The following is a 20,168-nucleotide window of genomic DNA, read 5'->3' as shown; positions in this document are numbered from 1 at the left end:
GAGGAACGGGTGGAAGATTGCGTCACGACGTACGCAAAGGCGTACGAAGCCGTCGCCAAGTAAGGGCAAAGGCCTAGCGACGCGGAGGGAGGGCTAGGAGGAGCTGGACTGGACCATTTTTTTGGCTCGGGGGGGAAAGGATAGCGAAAGGGGTATAAGGGAAACTAGGGAAAGGATAAAGTGGGCTATATTGTTGCGTATACGGCGGAAGGTGGGCTAGAGTATAAAGTTTAAGGGAGACTCGAGACTGCCCCTGACCTGGAACTAATGCTTCCACAGAGGTCCTCCCGGTGGTTTAGTCCGGCCTGGCCTACCAGACTTGCCCGACCAGCGTCAGCCGCGGCTCAGCTAAGCTCCCGGCACCGCCTCCTCCTAGCCCGAGGTAGGCTGCGGCGCTTCTGTGGGTGGGGGAAGGCAGGACTGACGCAGAGTGAGTGTAGGGGATGGAGACGCTGACTTCTGGCGCGGGAGACTGGGGGAAGGGGTTGGCTCCCCAGGGGCAGGGATGGGGTGGGGGCGGGGGTGCGACGTTGCTAGGAGACGTGCTTGTGTGACCCCAGCCTCGCGAGGGCGGCTCGGTGTCATCGCCACTGGCCTCAGGAACCTGCCAAGGGAAGCGGACCGAGGGCCAGGAAGCGGAGGCCTCTTGTGGGGACGCTGAGATGCCGGTTGGGCCCATCTGAGACTTTTCTGAGTCCTTTAGATCCCTGAATATAAATGGGAGATTAGTAGGGGCAATTCCGGGAGCGAGAGGCGTCAGGCTGGGGAAGGTTGACCCAAACGAGGCCCCGTAGAGGCTACGGAGACTTTCTAGGATAGCGCAAACCTCCTTCTTACTGCCTCGGTCCACAAACGAGAACAAGACGGAGGCCTTGCTCCATGACTTTTTATTCGAGTGCAGAAGAAAGTTAAAATGTAAATCAGTAAGGAGGATATCAGCAAGTGCCACATGCCCCCTAAGACAATAATACCGGGTGAAGTGGTAGAAGATTGGGGGAGGGTCAGTCTAATTCGGGTAAGGCTTTTCAGACAAGACCAGGTTTCATAGAGATGCGAGAAAAGAGAGAAGCTAGGGAATGGACATTCTAGATGGAGAAAAGAGCCAACGGGAAGGGTTCTGAGGAAGGAAACGGCGAGAAAGCCAGGTGGCTGGAACTGAAAGAAGGGCCAGAGTGGTCTGTGATGAAGAAATGGCAGGGCCTGGTCAAGCACAGCGTTTTAGCCCAAGGTAAGGGTTTGGCTGTTACGTTACCTGAGGATTTTGAGAAGGAGAGTGACCTGATTTACATTTTTTAAAAATCCCTTGGCTGCTAGATAGAGAAGGGTAGAAGTTGTCAGACCTGTTAGGAGCCTGCTGCAGTAGGCCAGGGGAGAGATGGGTAGTGGCCGTGGAAATGCAGATAATTAAATTCATAATGCATTTTGGAAGTAGAGCTTGCAAGACTTGCTGCCGGATTGGATGTGATGTGTATGGGAAGAGGAGGAACCAAGGATGACTCCTAAGGGAAAACAACTTGGGAGGAAATATCCTAAATTCTCTTTTAAACATACTAGATTTGCTAGGTCTATTAATCATCCAGGTGAGGATGTTGAGAAGTTAGATATACAAGTCAGGGGAAAAGTCCTAGGGAAAATAAGTAGAGGGGTTTTTAGAGACTACACAAAGAAGAAGAGAAGCCAGCAGAGGAGACCCTTGACACAGATAAGGTCTCAGAGATAAAAGAAGGCTTCCTTAATATCCCATAATAATGAGACTCACTCATAATCAGTGAGATTTATCCAAACCCACTAGCCAGCTTCTGTTCATCGTCTAAGCCCTGGCTCAAATCTCTTCCTTCCCTTCCTCCCACAGCTGTGGGTGCTTTTGGACTTGTGCGCAGGTGATTTGTGTCCATTACAGCAAGCCTGACTTTGCTTGTTAATTGTTTGTATGTCTGACTCTCCACGGGCTATTTCTTCTTTGTGTCCTGCTGGCTCCTAGTACAGAGCTTTGCCTGTAGGGTCCACTATATGGTTATAGCTAGGTAGGAACACTGTTCATAAGATATCAGTCATGGATTTCAACAGTTCTGACAAAGGGGCTTTTGTCCCGCTGCTGCCGCTGCTGCCGCCACTGCCAATCACAAACTAGATATGGTTAATCTCATAAAATCTAGAAAGGATATCAGAAGTTTCAGAAGGCCTGGGTTCCAGTCTTGGATCTGCTACTGACGAGCAGGGGCATTGGATAAAGTCTTTTTCTTTGAGCTGGAGGGGCTGGCCTAAATTAGAGACTACAAACTGGCAAGACGGATATTGCATGCAAACATCCCGTTCATCCCACAAAGTGATTTAAGTTTAAATTCTTTTTAAAATTTACTTACCAACATATAAAAATTGGACATCAAAATCCAGATTTTCAGCTTCGTTTGAAAAATGAGACAATCTGGCAACACTAGCCCGAGGTTCCTATACTACAACAGTCAGAGCCAATAAGCTTCTCGCCACCCACCCCCCTCCTCTTCAACTATCTGCCTGACCTGTGGGCATTTGATTTGCAGTACTTGGTGTAGCTGTAGCACTGTGCTGTTCCTGAGGAGCCATTAGCTACATGTAGCTATTTATTTGGGTTTTTTACTTGTAGCTATTTAAATAAAAATTTAAGTGCCAGTTCCTCAGCTGCAGTAACCATATTTCAAGTGCGCAGTAGCCACATGTGGCCAGTGGCTAGCCACCCTGTTGGACAGCACAGTTATAAAATATTTCTGTCATTGAAATACATTATGTTGGTCAGCACTGGACTGGAGGAGCTTGAAGGTACTCTGGGTGCTAGTCGTTCCACCCATGTAAAGAGGGGCAGTCAATGCTCCTACTCTCAAGGAATTTTGTCTAATAAGGAGCTCTTTTGCCTCTGCAGATGAGAAGAGTTGCTCATTTGGTAGTTACTTGATAGTTGGAGGGTATTTAGAAACTGTCTTGAGGGCAGGGACCCCTACTCAAGCAAGGTGAGGTTATTCATCAGATGGTTGGATCAAGGGTCAGATACTAGGAAGCTCCAGCTGTATCTAATGCTCTAACCAAAGCTCTTTTGTCAGTTCCCTAATCCATTTCCCTAGGAAATTATCACAAAGGAGGGATTTAAATGTTAATTTAAACCTAAGTGTTTCTTGTTCTCGGACTTCCCCAGTTCCTATGAAGGGTTGAAATCCTGGATAGTTATGAATGAATGACTGGGGTTGATTTTTAGCATTGACCTAGTTTTCATCTATTTCCAGCTCACATAACACCCCACATGTCTAACACCTCCTCCTACTTCTGGTAACTGGTTCTCACCACCTCTGACTGACCCTTACTTTGTCTCTTAAAATATGCTGGTAAGGAAACAGATACTTCCATTTCTTTTGAATTGAGGGGCCAAAACTTGGTTTCCATTTAGAATTTCTGTCTCTGAGAGGAAAAAGAGCTGTATCTCTCTTGGTTACAAAAGCCTGATTGGAGTTCCCCTTACAAGTATAATCTTGCATGTGCTTCTGTGCTGGTATATTTAGAATGAGCATACTTGCCTCCTATGATCTTGTTTGGGATAATTTCGAAGTCTTTCAGACATCAGTATTTTTGGTTTTTCCCTGTGTTCTGGAGATTTCCCATATTACAGGACCTAACCTAATTTCCATTCCTTTAAGTAAAATGAAAATACAATCTACCTTCTCCCTGCCTCCTATCTCTGACACACCATATTGTCTCTTTCTGTGTAAAAAGATGCTGTTTCAGAGAATAGCTGTGGTATGATTAAGTACACCACACAAGCATATCCTGAGATTTGCAAAACAATGTGTGGCTTTACACTTCCCTTTTTGGATTCTAGTAACCAAAAACTGAGTCCAGGACAGGAAACAAGTCCATTGGGTGTATGTGTGTGTCTGTCTGTGACCGTCTGTCTATTATTGAAGAGAGAGGAGAGAGGGCAGAGATGTGTGGAGCACAGCTTATCTTGAAGGTTATTCGATTTGGGTAAGGATGATACTGTATAGGATCTGGGTGTACACCAGAAAGTAGGAAATATAACAGATGTAGGAGAAAAACACGCCAAAGGATAAGCAAGGAGTAAGAGATAAAGGAAGAAAAATAGGAAGGGAAGTCTGGGCATGCTTTCGATGTTGGCACCTGCATTATATTTCCAGTAAGAAGTATGTGCTGTGGTCTGAAGATAAGCAGTGCCTCTGACAGGGTTATTTACTCATACTGAAGAACAATAGCCCTTTACTGTACAGGGATTATTAATGATCAGAGGGAAACAGCTTTAGGAAAATCCATTACTATCACAAAGCAATAAATTGGCCAACAGGCCGCACGCTTCTTTTCCCTCTGCAGACAAAGCTTAGCATAGATAAAAGAGGCCTCATCGTTTCTTCTTTATTTCCTCCTATTCAGGTAACATTTGCCTTCGTTAGCTCCCAATGCTAAGTGATTTACATGGGTTATCTCATGAATAATCCTTACCACCACTCTTTGAAGAGGGTTCTATTGTTACCCCATTTCACTTTTTAAGAAACTGAGGCTCAGGAAGACGACCAGTGTAGTCAGAATTCAAACCCAGGTTTGACCATTCCAGAACCCATTTGCTCATTAGTTGCACTGTATCTTCTGTTCCTTACATATGTGGAAAAACTTTGAATGCCTAAAACCAAGACAGTCATTCTCTGCTTCCCGGGGCAAGAAAAACTGTTTGCTTTGGCATTATGAGAGCATTTCAGTTCCCTAGAGGTTTTCCAAATGACAGAAGCTTTAAATTACAATTTTGTAGGTTTGACCCCTGATCATTTGGGTGCAATGGATCTATTCCCCAGAAGGATTTTTTTTCCAAGAAAAAAATGTATCAGAACCACATTTTTCTATATATTTGGTTCTAAGCTTCGTGGAAAAAGTAAATCATTTCAGTCCAGTGCATCAACCATTACTGGCTTTTAAAGAACTTGTGAGTAAGGGTTACATTTTAACTGTGTGTCTTATACTGCCTTAGATGGAACTGATAAGGCCTCCTCCCCAAATAACGGAGTCTTAAGTTCCTTATCCTCACACCCACAGCACCACTCTTGAAAACATCTTTGTGAGGGTTACTTAGTATTTTTAAATACTGGTCCAAATACTACCATGTATGAGAATGGGCATTACTGGTGACTATTCTGTGTGTGTAAATTTCTTCTTCTTACAAGTTTAGGCTCCAACTTTGTACCAGGCCTAAGGGTGTGATGAATGAGGCATAGTCCTAACCTTCTAATTTATCGCTCCCCAAAACACACACAGTGGAGGAAGAAAGGTAAGCCAAACAGAAACTTAGAATAGACTAGGATGAACAGTATGACACAAGTGTGCTGGAGGTCCCTGGGGTACACATCGCAGGGGTATAAATGAACCCATTTCAGCATGAAGAAGGCACCCTGCAAAAAGTACAGGAAGTTCAAGGATGAGAATCAGCAGTTAGGCAAAGGAAAAATATTTCAGTTCTGTGAATTTGGACCTTCATTTGACAAAAAGAAGGGGTGTCAGATGTAAGGAGATGGGTGAGCAGGAGGGACAAGGCCAGCATGGGTGCCCAGTGAACACGTAAGACAGTGATTTCATTTGGGTGCGTTTCACAGTCTCCACTACCCTAACCCACCCACCCAATCATAAAGTAGTTGGGGGAGAAATTTGACTCTATTACATCATTATGAGATAAAAAAAATTCCACCCAGGGGCAGATATTGAAAGAATGGAAAGAGTCTTTCCTTCAACCTGGGGCTTGAAAGTCGGTTAATTCCCATTGCCTTTTCTGTCCCTTGTTTATACTGCAACACTTTTTCTTAAGTAGAAGGCAAAGCCTCATGAGAGTCCAACACTGGGAATTTTGACATTCCTGAGACCAGAGTCATACTTCTATAAATTTCATCTGGAGAAGGAATTTTCATTTCTGCTCTTAAACTCCTCAGTGTTCATGCTGTGATGGTCTTTCCAAAGGTGGGGAAAAGGGTGAAGTGGATAAATCCCCTAATACTAGCATATCTTCCCACAGGCCTCCTGTAAAATTAAATCTAGACATGCCACGTGCCTACATGAGCTGTGTAGAGTGGGTTCTTGGAGGCTACCCAGACCTTTCACTATTTCCACTCACCGTAGAGTAGAAGGGTGAGTGGGTGGTGTGTTTTGTTTTATTTTGTTTTAGATTGATTACTTCCCCATTACTCCAAAATAAAAATGGGAAAGCTCTTGGTCAGGGAAATAATCATCCAACTTTATTGGTTCTTAATCCCAACTCTCCTGTCAATTAGATGGCATTAGGCAAGACTTTTTTTCACCATCTGCAAGATACAATTTGAAACCCAGCACATTTTTAAACGATGTAAATTAGACCGTGATACTCCAACTTGCTTAAAATCTGCCAATGTCTTCCTTTTGTTTTTACACTACAAACCAAACTCCTTTCCAGGACCTACCCTCCCAACCTGTGCTGGATTCTCACCTGCGGCCTCACCTCCCCGACAGGTTCTGGCTGCATTGACAATATTTACCAACTCATAGCCTTTGTTGGTTCCCACCCTCTTCCTGAAGCACCTTTCCCTTAACTCTTCCCTTTAACAGGCCCCTTCATGTCATTCAGAACTCAAATGTCACCACCCAAAATAAAATAGCCCTGCCCCTGTTCATTTTTTCATATTACTGTTTCATTCCTAAGGAGCACATACCACCACCAGAAATTGTTTTTGTCTTGTATCTCGTCTGCTCTGCCACTAAAATGGAAGCTCAGAAGGGCAGGAACCATAGCTGCTTGATTATCAAGATTGTGTATCCCTAGAATCTCCTGTGCCTGGTCCCAGTGGGTACTGATGGATGGATGCTTGGGTGGGACCAGTAAGGCCTGTGGAGTGGTAGCACTGTAATGAGCCCTGGTGCCTCTTCTATGGTGTCAGCTCCCTGTGGAGTGGCAGAAGAGAGCTGCCATAGGGAACCGAAGAGCAGCACAGTCCCACCAAGTGCACAGCCTTCTTTAAAAGGTGCTGAGGTGCAACATAATTAAGGAAGTGCAGTTGCAGGGGAGGAAGAAGGGCAGATGGTATACAGAAAATCTTAAAAGGTTATTCATATCAAGGTGCAAAAGGTCTTTCGCTTTTTGTGGGAAGGGAACAGAATTGTTCAGCTCCTATTGTCACAACTGGCTAAGCTCTTTAAAGCAATTAACATTCAATCAAATTCACTGAGATTGAGCATCCTATTTATTTATTTTTTATTTATTTTTTAAAGATTTTATTTATTTGAGAACGAGAGAATGAGAGACAGAGAGCACGAGAGGGAAGAGGGTCAGAGGGAGAAGCAGACTCCCCGCTCAGCGGGGAGCCCGATGCTGGACTCAATCCCGGAACTCCAGGATCATGACCTGAGCCGAAGGCAGTGGCTTAACCAACTGAGCCACCCAGGTGCCCTGAGCATCCTATTTAGTGATTAAAAGTTTCGGCTGGATTCCAGATGTTCTGGGTTTGAATCCTGGCCTCACCTGTTTCTTTCTTTCTTTTCTTTGCCTTCTTTTCCTTTTTTCTTTCTTTTCTTCCTTCCCTTCCTTTCCCTTCCTTTCCTTTCCTTTCCCTTTCCTTTCTTTCCTTTTTCTTCCTTTCTTTTCTTTCTTTACTTTCCATCCATCCATCCTTCCTACCTACCTACCCACCTACCTACACCCAATGTAAGGCTTCAACTCACAACCCTGAGATCAAGAGTCTCTGCTGACTAAGCCAGCCAGGCGCCCCCTAGCCCCACCTCTTAATAGCTGATGTGACCCCTGGACAAGTTACTTACCTCTCTGCATCAGGTTCTTCCTTTATAAAGGGGATAATGGTAGTTACCTATCTTAAAGAATTGTCATGATTTGGGGAGTTAACATATGTAAAACACCTAGCAAAGCCTCTGGCACAGAGTAAGTACAAAGCAAAATGTAGTATTATTATCATTATTCTAATGAGCAAAATAGTCCAAGCCCTCCAGGAATTCAGAGACTGTGAAGAAAAAGACACAATGAAATTGCAAAATAGCAATGGCTGGCTGTGATAGTTGCAGAGAAAAAGGTGCCCCTAGAAAAGCTTGAGAGCAAATAGGTATCTACTAAGTGCAGTGGGGTGGCTAGCAGAAATCAGGCATTTACGTGGATGGCTCAGCCAGAATAAACACCAAGGCAGAACAGCAGGGTGCCTTAGAGCAGTGGCTTTGAAACTTCTGTTTTTCAGACTCTGTATCTCAAATTACAGTATTATTTACCCATATTTTAAACCAGCTTTAGAAACTTTTGTAATACATTTATTTAAAGGAAGCTCTATATTGCTATATCAAAATCACTTTAGATTATGGGTTTGATGGACTATTAAAATACATTAAAAGAGTCACAATAGGAAAATATTTGTACATCCAAAAAAATCGCCTTCCCAGCCAATCTTTGGGACACCTGCTGTAGGGCAAACATCTTGCAACTGTGACCAGAGGCCAAAACACGCCAGCCAGCAACATTTGTCAGCCTTTGCTTAGTGGCACAGGCTGCAGTTGGTAGATGCTTGGTAGTGAATTTTATCTTCGTACTGTGTTTATATGGGGTGTGATTTTAAGAAAAAGACCAGTTTCCAATCACATTTCCTCCCAGGGACACTTCATATCTCTTATTTTTCCTCATTCTGGGGTTTTGTGGTTAAGGAAGTAAAATGAAACAGTTTGACGAAATGTCAATCTCAGAATAAGTTACAAAACTTTAAGAATTCTTTAAGACTTAACTTCGTGGGGTGCTTGGGTGACTCAGTTGGTTAAGTGTCTGACTTGGGCACAGGTCATGATCTCAGGGTCCTGGGATTGAGCCCAGCATCAGGCTCCTCATTCAGCAGAGATTCTGCTTGTCTCTCTCCCCCTGTCCCTCTTCCTGCTTGTTCTCGCTCTCTTTCTCAAATAAATAAATGAAATCTTAAAAAAAAAAAAAAAAGGAATCGACCTTGTGGCCAGTTGAGACTGTGGGTCAGTTATGGTCCTCTTTGGGTGCCTGAGTGGCTCAGTGGAGCATGTGACTCTTGATGTAGGTGTTGTGAATTCGAGCCCCCTGTTGGGTGTAGAGATTACTTAAAAATAAGATCTTAAAAAAAAATTGTGGTCCTCTAGACAGTTTGATATTTCTCGTGTTGCCTGTGGGAAAATCTCAGCAGACCTCATTGCATCAGATCAACCCTTGAGACTAGTGAAGAAAAGGGGCTGCCTCAGCCTTAGCACCAGTAGTGAGACATCATAGTTTCAAAAGAATAAATGTTGGTTTCAAGCTATTATATCTTTTGGAAGGAAAACTCTTAGGGAAAAGGCACTTTCTCCAAACAGGTTGCTTCCTGGGAACAAAGACAAAAATAGAAACCAAAGGGAAAAGAGCATGAAGAAAAAATTTTTATATGGTCAGTTTTGTTCCTAGAATCCCAAGCTTTCTGTATCTTGAGATGTTTTCATTTATTCAGCAAACGTTTGTTGAATACCATTTACACACCTGGCTAGGTCCTGAGAATTGAGCAGTATATAGGATGGACATGGTTACTATCCCCATAAACATGAGGATCAACTGGGGCAAGACAGACACTAACAAACCATTATTACTTGAGTAATTAGAGCTACAAAGAAGAAATTCAAGGATCCACAGGAAGTTTCAACAGAGACCTGATTCAATGCATGTGGTGAGGGGAGGGGGGAGGATTTTCTGAGATACCCATGTTTGCGGAACTGAAGGATGAGTAGGGGTTGGTCAGGTAAAAAGGGAGGTGGTCAGGAGAGAGCCTTCTAGAAAGGGAGAACAGCATGGGTATATACCTCTAAAGTAAGAAAAACATGATTCCCTCGAACTGAAAGAAATCCAATAAGAAAGCAAAAGAGGCATTTTTCTTGTCTTTTCTCTGAAGACTTGGAAGGAAGTGTTATTAATCTAGACTTGCTAATAATACACAATGGGGAATACAGCTTTAGACCCTTCTCTCTGGAAGTCTTTGGGACTTGGGTTTTTTGGGTCACCTGATGTTGGAGAGGGAGACTTCACTTATCTCCCTTTCAGGATTAGTTTTCAAAACACTTAAAACATTAAAGTGTTTTGAAAATAGTCCTATTAAGTACCAATTGTTAGTACTACTCATTACCTTGAGTACTCTAATTGCAGGGCTTGTGTATCTGATTATGGTATATGATCAGTTACAGTTTGAAGCTGTGGCTTTTTCGAGTAGTACAAGGAAACCAATGAAAGTCAGACTTTGGAGACGCTTGCTGCTGTTTTAATTTGCCAGACCTCCTTCACTTTCCTCAAGTGTCATGCAGTCAGGGAAGTTTCATCTGTTGATGACAGGGAAGTGAAGCAAACATTATTCGAAGTTACAGACTCCCTGCCCCTCACAGGAACTGACTCACGTATTTTCATTTGAAACCATGGAGTTTTAGGGAGAACTAGACACTCAGAAACCTGTTTCCTTACCAGGAAAAGTCATCGTCTCATCATCTCATGGGTTTTTATTACTCTTAGCCACAAAGCATGATGTTTCCTCTCGGTTTTTACACATTTCTTCTAAACATTTTTTTCTTTGTGAGGCATCATGGACGTCAGAATTGGTGTTGATTATAATTTTCGTTTTTAACTTTTGAATTGGGTGAAGTAGTGCTTTCAGGCTTTTTAGCAAATGGTTAAGCCTTGGTTCATTCTCATTGCAAGTAAGGTCACCAGGGTTAGGAAGGGCAATCATTAAAAAGAAATTCTCTGTAAGGTAAATTCCTTGTAGGTACTTAGAATGTCTAGATAAATATACCTCTTTCCAGCTCCCATTTGCATTATTTAGCTGCCCAAGTTCTCATAAGCTCAGGACCATCCTAAAGTATACAGTCTCCACATGGTATCCCCTCCCCCTTGGGTTGGTAATGGATCCTGTCCTAAAGGGCAGTGAGCAGCCTACTTCCCATTCCTGATGAGCCTGTTTGAGGAAAGCCCAGTACTCATAGTGAGGTGTCCCAGTGCCTGACCCTGCTACTCAGTTACTAAATCTGTCCTTGTCTTCCCAGCCTACCCATTTGTTAAAGGCAGTACAGTATTCATTCTCTAAAATTTGACTTATCAGAATCTTCTAGTAGTGGGAATTTGTTTTTCTGTCTTCTTTTAGATGTTGAAGTAAATAGTAAAGACACAGGCTGAAGTTTTTGCATAAGTTAAAAAAGGGGGGGAGAAAAAAAAAAGAAATACATAATGTCCAACATTAGGACATTAGCAGGAGAAGAGACAAGTATATTGGGATGTCTTCATACAGTGGACTGAATTGCAGTATTGAGAACATATGAGCTAGAGCTACATGTAACAATGTAGATGAACATCGGCAAAAAGAACAAGTTGCAGAAGGACATAATAACTTTTATATAGAGAGTTGACCCTTGAACCACATGGGTTTGAACTATGCAGGTCTACCTGTAAACAGATTTCTTTTTAAGTACAGAACAACACTGTAAATGTATTTTCTCTTCCTCGTGATTTTCTTAATAACATTTTCCTTTCTTTAGCTTACTTCATCGTTAAGAATAAAGCATATAATACATATACATATACATATACATATATATGTGTTCCTTGACTGCTTATGTTATCAGTGAGGCTTCATGTCAACAGTAGGCTATTAGTAAAGCTTTTGGGGACTCAAAAGTTAATCACAGATTTTTGCCTGCGTGGAGGTCAGTGCTCCTAAGCCCCGTGTTCAAGGGTCAACTGTATAAGATTTGTAAACTTGCTAAGCAATACTATATAATGTTAAGTGTAAAGCTCTATGTGAGAAGACAAATAACAAATTCAGGATAGTGTTCATTCTAGGAGAGAGGAAGGGAAATTTGACTAGAAGGTATATACAAATATATATGTAATGTATTCCTTAAGATCCATTGTGAATATATGGCTGTTAATTATATTGTTCTCCATATCTGAAATATTTCATAATAAAAATCTGAAAAACTTAATTTTTTTTCATAAATTTAATCTTTAAAAACGCAGTTAGCTTTGGGGAATCTACTTAGGTCAGGACTCACTTAGCCAAGTTCTCTGAAATTAAAACTAATGTTTCAGAGTAAAAACCCAAAGAGGCTATAAGCTCTTCAGTCATCAGAAAGATTTTCAGTTGTACTTACTGTATGGTTCTTACGTGAACAAGGAAGCAGACCAACAGTTTGAGAGAGATTTTCAACAAGGTTATGATGAACTAAAAGAGAGGTTACAACCTGGCAGCCTCTGGGTAGAATCGAAGCTGCAGACCAATTTTTTTTGACCTTCATGGTACTCAGACTTTCAAAAAGAATGAATTAATGTTTTTTTTGAGATTTCACATTTTAAAAAATCTGGATTGCTACCTATTGTTAAAGTATCAGGAAATTTGGCATTCCTAGGCCCTCATTTCTTTTTTTTTTTTAAGATTTTATTTATTATTTTAGAAAGAAAATGGGGGGAGAGGGAGAGAGAAAATCCCACGCGGACTCCGCACAAGCGCGGAGCCCGACACAGGGCTCGATCCCACGACCCTGAGATCGTGACCCAAGCCGGAATCAAGAGTCCGACGCCCAGCTAACTGAGCCACCCAGGCACCGTGCTAGGCCCTCATTTCTACAAGGCAGCAACTGCCTGGAGCTGAGTAGCAACAGTTCCTTTTGGGGGGGGGGTGTGGTACATCCTCTCCATTTTGCCACTATCCCCACCCAACCAGGTTCCCTCATTTTATCTGCCAGGCCCTAGAGGTGCTTGAGTTTATAACCCCTGCATGAAACTCAAGTTACTTAACTAGAAAATTTATTCAAAATATGCCTTTTCCAGGCACTCTGGTGAGGGTTGTAGTTTTACAAAAATACACACTAAAAGCATCGTTCCTAAGATAGTCTGGTAAAGAATTTACTGCTTTAGAGTATAGCACATTTGAATTTTGGTTTACCAGGTTTGTAAAAATGGCCGTCATGGCAAACATTAACTCTCAACCATGGGATGATATACAAGGACAGCTGAGAGATCGCTGGTATTCCTAGAGCACCATTCTGGCAATGCTACCAAACAGATCTGTTGAGAAAGAGCAATTATTTCTAGACTAATTAAAGAGCTTGATTAAAAAAATGTAAATCTGCCTAGCTACCTACTGTCAAACTGAATTTTCATGCAAATTTTCCCTCTTCTATTTTGGTGGGTCTGAGGATGACAACAGCAACACGACAAGAAGTTCTTGGCCTGTACCGCAGAATTTTCAGGCTTGCGAGGAAATGGCAGGCGGCATCAGGGCAGATGGAAGACACCATTAAAGAAAAACAGTACATATTAAATGAAGCCAGAACACTGTTCCAGAAAAACAAAAATGTAAGTAGGCCCCAACTGGAGATTGTAAGGAGGAAGGCAGTTTCTTGTGATGTTTGTTCTTTTTCATCCGAAAATTGAGAGGACTGAGCATCACGGGTCACAGTGGCCAAGTGTGGGGCTGGAAGGGCCCAGAGGCATAGCTGAGCTCGCTTGCTTAACCACTGGGAAGCAGAGCCCAGCCTGGGTTTCTCTCTTCATTTGGTTCAGGTCTCAATCCAACCCATAAGCGGCTCAGCGTCCTCAGAAGACCCCATGAGCCAGGTGACACAAGTCAGGCCAGTGAGGGTTTTCAGGGGAGGAGCTGTTCCTCACACACTGGGCCTGTTACCAGTCCCTCCCACAGGAGGTGTGCAGTTAAACTTTTGTTTTCAATTCATAACCTATTCAAGACCTCCAAGTATAAAGCCATTCAGAGGGAGGAGAATAGGATTAAGACACAGGGTTCCCTTCATAACTTCACTTTGAACTTGAGCCTCTTTGGCTAGCAGAGTGAGTTTGCCCTTTGGGACCACAGAATTGGGTAAGATAGTGCCTCCATTAGCTAGTTTAATGGACTGCCCACCCAGACACCAGGGAGCCAAAGACCATCTGTAAGAGGCTTGATTTGACCCATCCCAACAGACTATAAAGCATTAGCTGTTAGCTCCTTACGAAGACTGCCTGGCACTAAGCATGGAAAGAGACTTTCAGCTTCTGACTTTTCTTGCCTCCTTCTCATTGATCTCACAGAGTCAATGCCGTCACTGTTCCCTCATGAAACCTTCTGACAGTCTACTCTCTTTTCCCGCTCTGACCCTTGTTTCAGTGTCCTTTTTGGCCCTGTCTTCTCCACACACCCTCCGGCCAACTGTAAGGATCCTCTGCAGGTCAGGCCTCTGTGCTGAGGCCCAGGGACCATGCAGTCACTTTCTGGTTCCAGCTCCTATATCTGAATACCCAGCCTCAGCCTCTCACCAGCCACCTGAAGGAGCTCATGACAGGCATGATGATCCAAAGCAGAACTCCTCCTTCCACAAGGACACCTCCCCTTTCCAGTTTGCCTATTTCTGCTCTAGCTCCTGTTACCACTCTGCAAGCTGTTTGCTCTCATTCTTTCGGTAAGCAAGTATTTGAGTGCCCATCATGTGCCAAACACTGGACTAGACACAGGGGATATAAATGAGCAAAACCAAGACAGGATCCCTCACAGATGTTTCAGAGTTAGATGGCAAGAAGTGTAAAATGGCAATTAGGGTAAGCACTACAAAAGAAACCCTCCCAACCTACGTTCCCCTTCTCAGAAGCCCTGAGGTCTCCCCGCTTCATAAAACCAACCTGCTTATGAAGCTTATCTCTGCCTTTCTGACCCTCCACCAGCTTCTCCAAACTTTTTGTGCCACACACCAGAGTGTATTAAAAATGTCTATTTTGGGGCGCCTGGGTGGCTCAGTCGGTTAAGGTGCTGCCTTCAGCTCAGGTCATGATCCCAGGGTCCTGAGATCGAGCCCCACATCGGGCTCCCTGCTCGGCCGGAAGCCTACTTCTCCCTCTCCCACTCCTCCTGCTTGTATTCCCTCTCTCGCTCTCTCTCTCAAATAAATAAATAAATAAATCTTAAAAAAAAAAGTCAACGGATTTGTTCCCATTAACCCCTTCTTTCATTTAAAAAAATGTCTATTTTGTATATTTTTATTAGCTTATTGGTACATTTAATGAATTTATTAATGTATTATAAATCCATATGAGTACATAAATGGAGCTGTGGGCTCAGAAACTTTTTATTGAAAGTAGTAATCAAAACGTTGGAAGACCACTAGCCTATGCCTACCCCTGAGTAGTTGGTCATACTCTTTCTTGTTTGTTTCATTTGTTGGTGTGGTCTCCGCAACCAGGTTGTCAGTTCCTTGAGCACACAATGTCTTATACTTTCTTGTATATCCCACGGGCCCTGCCTTGTGGTTGTCACTAAATTCATGAGCATTTACAAATACTTTGGCTTGACTTACCTTCTCCAGGAAGTCTTCCTCCACGTCTTTGCCTTCATTCAATCCCACGGCAGAAACCTATTCTGAATTCCTGTGTAGCCATCTGCAGCAGTCATTGCCCTGTTGGTTATATGCCTCCATGCCTTTGCTGGAACTTTATGCATCATAGTTGTTCTGCCCAGGTAATAAACTTGATAGTTGAAGGCGGGGACCATGGCCTCACAGTGTCTAGCCAGGTGCTGGAGATACCATAGTAGGATGTGCCCAGTAATCCTTTTTAAGCTCACTAATGTGAGGACTACTCAAGACCCTTTGAGTTTTCAGTTATGGCAGTAACCAATCCTTCCTTTGCCTCTGCTTGAACTAGCCCAGTGTGGTGTGAGCCAGAGGGAAGTGTATGTGCCAGGATGCTACGTGAGTGAGATGATTTTTTTGTGCCTGGGGAGGAGATATATGGTTTTTTAATTTTAAGATATGTACTTGTTTTGCCATGTATTAGAAAGAAAATATGATATCAGATAATTTTACAAATACTATGCTTAGGATACAGTACATTTAAAGAGAAAGTTTAATATTAATATAAATGGTGTGTGGATATAGCAGAATCATGAAGGCAGCCTCTGAACGACTGAATTTGGAGAACTCTAACCCAGACTTGTTCAGAAGGACAGCTGGAGTCCGAGGAGCCCTCATCCCCCTTAACCATACATACTTTATCAGGGGCTTCTTTCTCCCCAGTCCCTTATGCAGATATAAGTAGTTTCTTAGAACTTCACTTGCTGTAAGAGTTTAATAATAATCCAGAGGTATCTCCTGAATTGCTCTGAATTCTAATGGGCAAATGGGAACATGGAAATCTGTTCCCAATGTGGACATCAGAGCAGCAGATTCTGAGAAGCACAGAGGTCAGAAAGCTGAGCCTCTGCCCCAAGGGACCCAGCTGTAGTTCTGTGCATTGCAGTTCCTAGAACTCTTCTCTGCTGTAAAAGGTACCATAGGATAGGCACGCCCTTGGAATTTCCAAGCCTCACTGGCCCAGATGTCACTGTGGGTGTCATTTGGGACTGTGCAGTCCCAAGCTTTGCTTTGAGGCTCACTTGCAAACTCTTGGCAGAGCCACGTGTCAACTCCTTTTCCATCTTTGGAATGAAAGGGTTTCTGCCCTTCTACTTGGCATTCTGTTTTTCGGAATGACCTTGTGATTCCTTTACTTCAAACTGGACTACCACGATTTGACTATTTGGGAATTTAAAAAGCCATTTCTTCCCCTTACCAACGAGCAAGGCAGTTTACAGTTCAAAAGAAGAGGTGGATCATTCTCTGATATCTTACTTGGTGGGGGGGCGGGTTGGTTCTAGACAGCACTTGCTGCAATAATTGGGTTAAAGTTTGATCAACATGGGGAGGATGTGAAGAATCCTCAGTTCAGTGTTGGTGGGACTATAAATTGGTATAACCTCTTAGAGGGTACTTTGACTCTAGAGGGAATATCTGTAAGAATTAAAAATGCATGAACAAATACCCTTTGACCCAGCATTCTCTAGGAATTTATCTTTTAGATATATTTGCATGTAAGCCAAAAACAATTTTAGAGGGATCCATAACAGAATTGTTTATAATGGCAAAAGACTGGAAATAACCTAAATGTCCATCAGGAAAAAATTGATTAAATTATAACACAGCCTTATGTTGGAATTTTGTGCAGCTATTAAAAAGAATGGGCAGCTGTGTACATCTAGAAGGAGCTTCAAGTTGTTATGGGAAAAGAAAGGTTCAAAACAGAGTGAGCTATCATTTGTGTAAGGAAGAAAGAACTAAATATATACAGGTATGCTTTTATCTACATAGAATATCCCTGGAAGGACAAATAAAGAAACTGCCAATAAATGTTGCCCTTGAGTAGGGGAACTATGACAGGGGTAAAAGGGAGACTTTGTTTTTATATTATATCCTTTTGTATTAGTTGAATAATGTTTTACTATGTGCTGGTATTACCTATTGCATAACTTTTTAAATGTTTAATCCACAGTAATTTTATATTAAATTGCTTTTGATTTTTCACATTCTCAACATTTCATTTACTGGCTGGTGAACTGAGAAAGTTGAAGATGTATACCTCTACATAAGGAGCATTAGAAAGATACTAAGAGCCTCACCCATTTTCCTCTTTTAATAGCTCACAGACGCAGACCTGATTAAACAGTGTATAGATGAATGCACAGCCAGGATTGAAATTGGACTGCATTACCAGATTCCTTATCCAAGGCCAGTAAGTGTGACTCCAGCTAACTTGTGGTGGGTACTTATCCTCATCAACCCAGTTATTTCCAAGAATGTGTACCAAGAGGGCTAGTGTTTGCCCAGAAGTCTAGAGCTTCTGTGGGAGGCATGTTGGAAGTAAGCTATCCTTGCATGCCGCCAACCCATCACAACAAACTAAAATGTCAGTGAATGCCTGATTTCTCCTACTCGTACAACTTTCCCACATATAGAAGGGAAAGCCAGATTATATTTATATAGCTTTCTCTTTTGACTTTCATCTTTTTTTTTTAAAGATTTTATTTATTTATTTGAGAGAGAGAGAAAGCACATGAGGGGGGGAGGGTCAGAGGGAGAAGCAGACTCCCTGCCAAGCAGGGAGCCTGATGCGGGACTCGATCCCAGGACTCCAGGATCATGACCTGAGCCGAAGGCAGTCACTTAACCAACTGAGCCACCCAGGCGCTCTTGACTTTCATCTTTTTTATGGAAATATTTTTCTTTTCTTTTAATGAAAGACAGGTTTGTTGTTAATAGCATTAAAGGTGGGAAGTGAAAATGGTCCAAAATTCTCACCCTGTGGAAGTTACCACTGTAACTGTTAGGTTGGGCCATATGAAATTGCCAGTGTTCTACTCTTGACCTACAGAAACAATAATTTTATACTGTACTGGCTCAACCTAATAGTTGGGCAGTATATCCTTTGTCTTTTTTCTATATTCGTGTACATACATACATTTTCTTTTTTTTTTTCCTAAGATTTTATTTATTTGACAGAGAGAGACACAGCGAGAGAAGGAACACAAGCGGGGGGAGTGGGAGAGGGAGAAGCAGGCTTCCCACAGAGCAGGGAGCCCGATGCGAGGCTTGATTCCAGGACCCTGGGACCATGACCTGAGCCGAAGGCAGATGCTTAATGACTGAGCCGACCAGGTGCCCCCATACATACATTTTCTTAATGTACATGGAATCCTGGGCATACTCTTTGCTGCTTGCTTATTTTACTTCATCTGTTCTGGTAGTCTCTGCCTCCCATCTTTTTAAATGGTTGTTGCTGTATCCTCTTGACAAGAACGTGCCATAATTTACCCAGCAGCCATTTAGTAGGCATTTAGACTGGTCCCAGTTTCCCACTATGCACAGAGTAGCTTTGTATACACAAATTTTTTTTCTCGCCGCCTTTGGATTCTTATCTCACCATGTGATCTGTGGTCATTTTCCCCTCCGTGCAGGCAATATGACAAAGAACAACATCAGCTCTGGAATCAGACCTGGGTTCAAATCCTGATTCTACCACTTAATGTATATATAAGCTTGAACAAGTTTTTAACTTCTGAGCCTCCATTTCTAATCTATAGATATTATCTAATTCCTTATGAGATTATTGCAAGGATTAATGTATATAAGGATTTTAAGGATTAATGAATCAGTGTAGATTTAGTGCTTAGCAGAGAGTATAGTACCTAGTAAATCTTCAGTGGATATAAGCTGCTGTAATGATTATAATTCTTAATACTATCATGATTCTTATTCTCATTATTCAGATTCATCTGCCTCCAATGGGCCTTACCCCACTACAAGGCCGGGGACTTCGAAGCCAGGAAAAACTGAGGAAACTTTCCAAACCAGTATATCTCAAGTCTCATGATGAGATTTCTTAATCCAGAAGAAAATTTCTCAGAATGATGAGCCAACTAGGTCTTGAATGTAAACCAGATGACAAATCCCTTCTGTTTGATTAGGGGCAAAAATTAAAGTATCTTAAAAACCTCCAAAATATTGGTAATCACCCCATGACCTGTACTCACACATCCTTACAGTTCATCAGGGTCTTGTTGCCTACATGGATGACACTAACCCTAGAGGTTACACCCCCACTGAAGCATCATTTGGAAACAAGACTAAGGCCTGTAGAAGGAAGACAAGGCTGACAAAGCTTTTTCATGGAAATGCCATTCGCCAGACATGCCGGCTGATAGGAAGAAATTAGCCAATTGCTGGAAGTTCTCATAGCTACTATAAAACTATACACCACCTTCAGAATATTTTTAGGCTTTTTCCCCCAGAGTTTTTGCTTAAAAAACAAAGGCTTGCTTGAAAGTGGTGTTTCTTTGTGTATGTTTTATCTTTTGATCTTCCCAATTTCCAGATACATTCCCCTTAAAAAGTGCATCATTGGGGGTGCCTGGGTGGCTCAGTCGGTTAAGCATCCGACTCTTGATTTCAGCTCAGGTCCTGATCCCGAATTCTTAGGATTGAGCCCTGCATTGGGCTCCACACTCAGCAGGGAATCTGCTTGAGGAGTCTCTCTCTCTCCCTCTCCCCCTCCCCCTGCTTGTGCTTTCTCTCTCTAAAATAAATAAATCTTTTTTAAAAAAGGTGAATCATTGGATTGATTATGTTTTTTCATGGAAATTTTACATGAGACCCATTCCTGCCCCCAACATACACATACACAAAAGTATTTGTGTTAGATAGTTATATAGTTAGGCTATAGTTACCTTATAGCCTCTGATCACTTACGATGCACTTAGGATCTGAAAGGCTCACTTAAAACCATTCTGCATTCATTATAAGTATTTTAT

General features: G+C 42.4%; 1 protein-coding gene across 7 annotated transcripts; it reads left to right on the top strand.

The window, feature by feature from the left end:
• The first annotated feature begins 172 nt into the window (after positions 1-172).
• On the top strand, positions 173-19,967 carry LYRM1 (LYR motif containing 1). Of its 7 annotated transcripts, none has more exons than XM_028095234.2 (4): positions 173-382; positions 13,212-13,360; positions 17,501-17,593; positions 19,128-19,967. In XM_028095234.2, exons 1-4 carry the CDS (start codon positions 268-270, stop codon positions 19,242-19,244), a joined length of 474 nt encoding a protein of 157 aa, XP_027951035.1. In that variant the 5' UTR covers positions 173-267; the 3' UTR covers positions 19,245-19,967. The 7 variants fall into 7 exon arrangements, with proteins under 7 accessions (XP_027951035.1, XP_027951041.1, XP_027951042.1 ...); XM_028095240.2 differs by having other exon boundaries at positions 304-382; positions 13,201-13,360; XM_028095241.2 differs by having other exon boundaries at positions 362-430; positions 13,201-13,360.
• The last annotated feature ends 201 nt before the right edge of the window (positions 19,968-20,168 follow it).

This window comes from Eumetopias jubatus, unplaced genomic scaffold (genome assembly GCF_037043125.1).
Source record: "Eumetopias jubatus isolate StellerSeaLion01/CBP00866 unplaced genomic scaffold, mEumJub1_p1.0 scaffold_12, whole genome shotgun sequence".
Taxonomy (NCBI): Eukaryota; Metazoa; Chordata; class Mammalia; order Carnivora; family Otariidae; genus Eumetopias; species Eumetopias jubatus.
The sequence above is the reverse complement of the archived record's forward strand: the minus strand, read 5'-3'. Positions and strand labels throughout refer to the sequence as shown.